This window comes from Centroberyx gerrardi, chromosome 17 (assembly GCF_048128805.1).
Source record: "Centroberyx gerrardi isolate f3 chromosome 17, fCenGer3.hap1.cur.20231027, whole genome shotgun sequence".
Taxonomy (NCBI): domain Eukaryota; kingdom Metazoa; phylum Chordata; class Actinopteri; order Beryciformes; family Berycidae; genus Centroberyx; species Centroberyx gerrardi.
In genome coordinates, this window is record NC_136013.1 from 505,022 (window position 1) to 508,931 (window position 3,910).

Below are 3,910 nucleotides of genomic sequence, written 5' to 3' on the forward strand. Positions count from 1 at the left end.
ACACAACTTCTACAGCATTTGGACTTTTTTTAACCAGTAGATTGAACTTATTTCTGTATGAAACATGTTAATAAAGCATTAAAGCATTAAGTAATGATATTAATGTGTTTGATGATTAGTGTGCGTCTTGTTTATTAGGGAGTCTCCAGTAGAAATACTTCCTGTGTACTCCTGCATACTTTTTACTGGGTCATATGTAGTATGTGCAGTTACCGTGTACTCCTACTGTGTACTATTCACTAGGTAGCATGCAGTACGGACATGTACTAATACTGCGTACTGCAGTGAGCAGAAGCTCCAGACTCCCAGAGTGTTCGGTTTGTTTCTGTCTCCAGTTTCAGATCGGACGGCCGGACCGGCAGCTGGAGCTCTCGGACGCTCGGTGGATAAAAAGACGAGAGGAAGAGGAATCCTGGCTGGGATTTCCCCTTCCTGTCCCGCTCGACTCCTAACGAGTCGTTTCTAGTTAACGAACCGCTAACTTAACGAGACAGAACGACTCGTACCGACCTGAGAGAGACGAACCCGACCGGAAACAGAAAGCTACTCCATCCTCCATCCAGTCTGCAGGTTTCACTCCAACCAATCACAGCAGCTGGTTCACTGCTGATCAGCTGCTCCTGTCTGATCAGCTGATCAGCTGCTCCTGTCTGATCAGCTGCTCAGCTGCTCCTGTCTGATCAGCTGATCAGCTGCTCCTGTCTGATCAGCTGCTCCTGTCTGATCAGCTGATCAGCTGCTCCTGTCTGATCAGCTGCTCAGCTGCTCCTGTCTGATCAGCTGATCAGCTGATCAGACAGGAGCAGCTGATCAGCTGATCAGCTGCTCCTGTCTGATCAGCTGCTCCTGTCTGATCAGCTGATCAGCTGCTCCTGTCTGATCAGCTGCTCAGCTGCTCCTGTCTGATCAGCTGATCAGCTGCTCCTGTCTGGCTGAAGCTGCTGATCAGAGAAATCAGCTGCTGGAGTTTTTGGTTTGAACAGAAACCTGCAGACCGTCTTCCTCCACGACTCTCAGCTGAATCTCTCTGTTTAGGGTTAAAGTGCCGATGACCTCGGGGGGGGGGGGGGGGTGTCACCCACGTTAGGGTGATTTGGGTGGGGGCAGAAACGGCGGCTGCAGGGAGAGCGAGGAGGCGGGTGGGGAACAGCAGGGGGGGCCGGTCTGAACCTGGTTCACTCCCAAACACCAGCTGACATGCACTTATGGCAACGACAAGGCACACACACACATACACACACACACACACACACACACACACACAGTTCAGTCGTCCTCGGCCTCGCGGCTCCTCCTGTAGATGGGCATGTTGATGCTGTGGAAGGCGGGGACCCAGCGGTTGTCGTGGAGACCGACGTTGCAGCCGGGCGCGTCCCTGCGGGCGACGTGGCAACACATCCAGTACCCCGGGCCGTACGGGACGGCCTGGCAGTACGGCTTGTGGTGCCAGCGGCAGAGCGACACGTCGCCGCGGCCGTACCGCCGCTTGCACTGCTTGCAGGGGTCGTCGCGGTAACGGGGGTCCGACACCCAGCGCGAGTCGGCCGGCCGCACGCCGTACGTCTCCATGATGAACTTGAAGTAGTGGCAGCAGCACTTGAGCGCGGCGAGGCTCTGCGTCGGCAGCAGCCCGAAGATCTTCACCAGGATGTGATGCGGCAGGAAGGACAGGTACGGCTGCGGCTCCAGCAGCTGCTGCAGCTTCAGACGCATCTCCAGAAACTCCTGAGAGACGGAGGGACGCAGGGAGGAGGGCGCCGCCGCGGACTCCGCCTCCTCCTCCGCCACCTCCGCTCTGACCGATTTCCTCCTCTCCCTTTTCTCCCGTTTGTTCCCAGAATCCTTTGGGAGGGAGGAGCGAGGAGCGAGGAGGGGCGGGGAGGAGAGAGCTTCCAGGTCAGAAGTCAAACAAAGTTCAGAGTCTGAGGGGGGAGGGAGGAGAGAGGAGGGGAGGGGGGGGTGGGGGGGGGAGCAGGAGGAGGAGGAGGAGGAGGAGCAGGAGGAGGAGGCGTGTGTGTTTCTGAGTGTGTGTGTTTCTGAGGCAGGAGGCTGTGAGAAAAACAACCTGCCTGGAAGAGGCTCCTCCTCCTCAGGCCGCTGCGGAGAGTCTGTACTGGACTGGGACCAGGCTAAGAGCTGGGACCGGGACCGGGACCGGGACCGGGACCGGGCTAACACCTGCGAGTGACTCTCAGTCAGTTTTAACTCTGCGGTGGTTCCTGGTTCGGGCCTCGTCTCCTCAACCTCGACCGGAGCTTCACAGAGAGCTTCATCCAGGCCGGGCGGGGCCGGGGATGGGGGCGGGGCTGGAGAGGTGGGCGTAGCCAGAGCCAGGGAGAGGGGCGTGGCCAGGACCAGGGCCGGGGAGGGGGGCGGGGAAACTCTCTCCTTCCTGGGTTTTTCTGTGGAACTCGCTGGATATTTTGTGGAGCCGGCGGAACGAGTTTCCTCCGACCGGCCCGGGGTCCGAACGTCCGGCAGGGAGGATGATGAAGGTGATGATGATGATGAGGATGATGATGGCGATGAAGGCTGGGAGGCGGCCAGCAGCACGCGGCCCACCGCCCGCCTCAGGCTGTTGCTCCTGGACAGATCTCCTCTCCTCTTCAGACACTCGGACTCCAGCCGGGCCACCATGTCCGACACCCGCACGCTCTCTGGCTCCGCCCCCTCCTCCGCTGCGGCCTCCCTGACCTCCGGCCCCTCCCTGACCTCCGGCCCCTCCCCGCCGCAGTCCGGGGCGGGCGGGGCGCGGGACAGGGTGATGGAGGCGGAGCTCCTCAGGCAGAGCAGCGGTTTGTCGGGCCGCCGCTCGCTGGCTCTCTGCTCCAGGAACGCCACCATCTCCCCCACCGACACCACCACCGCCTTGCCCCCCTCCCCCCCCTGCCGCTCCGCCTCCCCTCCGGACCGCTCGGCCGGGCCGGGCGCGCCCGGGGTCCGAGCGGCGCTGGGCGGGTCTGTGGGCGTGCTGCTGTGCTTCCAGGAGCCGGGCTCTCTGGTCCTGCTGGAGGTTCTGGTTCTGGTTTTGGCTCCCGGACTTCCTCCGTCGCTTGGCGGTGGAGTTTTCCTCCCACCCCCCCTTCACCTTCACGGCCCTGGACAGGCCGGCCGGGGGGGCGGGGCCGGAGCCCGCGGCCTGCGGCGGCCCCTCCTGGTCCTCACCGACCGTGCGCTCGTCGCCGCCGCCGGCTCCGGCTCTGCCACCCGCCGAGGCGAAGATGGCGATTTTCTCCCGGACGTTTCCGGGTTTGATGACGGCCCAGATGTCGAGCGGGGCGTCGCCGTCCTCCGCCTCCATCTGGAACAGACCGAGCTCCTGGTTCTCGCAGCCCGGCGGGAGGAGCTGCGGGCCGGAGAAGGCGGGGGGGGCGGAGCTCTTCGGCCGCTGCGCCGCCACCGTGCCGCCGCTCACATTACTGCCGCCGCTGTTGTTCGTGGCGTTGCCGCGGCGAAGCGTGTTGGTGGAGATGACGCTGAAAGGAAGGCGACCCCTGCCGATGTTGCCGTGGTTACCGTTGCCCGGGGCGACGCAGGCCCTCAGCAGCGCCGCCTGCTGGCCGACGAAGAGGCTGCCGCGCTGCGAGGAAGTCTGAACACCGACTGGATCCAAACACAACTGAGGATACGACTTGAGATGCATGACCGACCTGAGAGAGAGAGAGAGAGAGAGAAGAGAGAGAGAGAGAGAGAGAGAGAGAGAGAGAGAGAGAGAGAGAGAGAGAGAGAGAGAGAGAGAGAGACAGAGAGACAGAGAGAATACATTTACTCATAATTTTGTCATGCTATACATTGTCATTGACCTCCTGACATGTTACCTCCTGACAACATGTTACGTCCTGACATGTTACCTCCTGACAACATGTTACCTCCTGACATGTTACCTCCTGACAACATGTTACCTCCTGAC

The 3,910-nt window shown here is 61.0% G+C and overlaps 1 protein-coding gene across 1 annotated transcript in view; it reads right to left on the minus strand.

Annotated features, from left to right (window-relative positions):
- Positions 1-863: 863 nt before the first annotated feature.
- fbxo34 (F-box protein 34) overlaps positions 864-3,910 on the minus strand; it is a 12,029-nt gene continuing 8,982 nt past the window's right edge. Inside the window, 2 exon segments of the mRNA XM_078289581.1 lie at positions 864-2,964; positions 2,966-3,650. Of these exon segments, the coding sequence (XP_078145707.1) occupies positions 1,267-2,964; positions 2,966-3,643 (2,376 nt within the window). The 5' untranslated portion in view covers positions 3,644-3,650 and the 3' untranslated portion in view covers positions 864-1,266.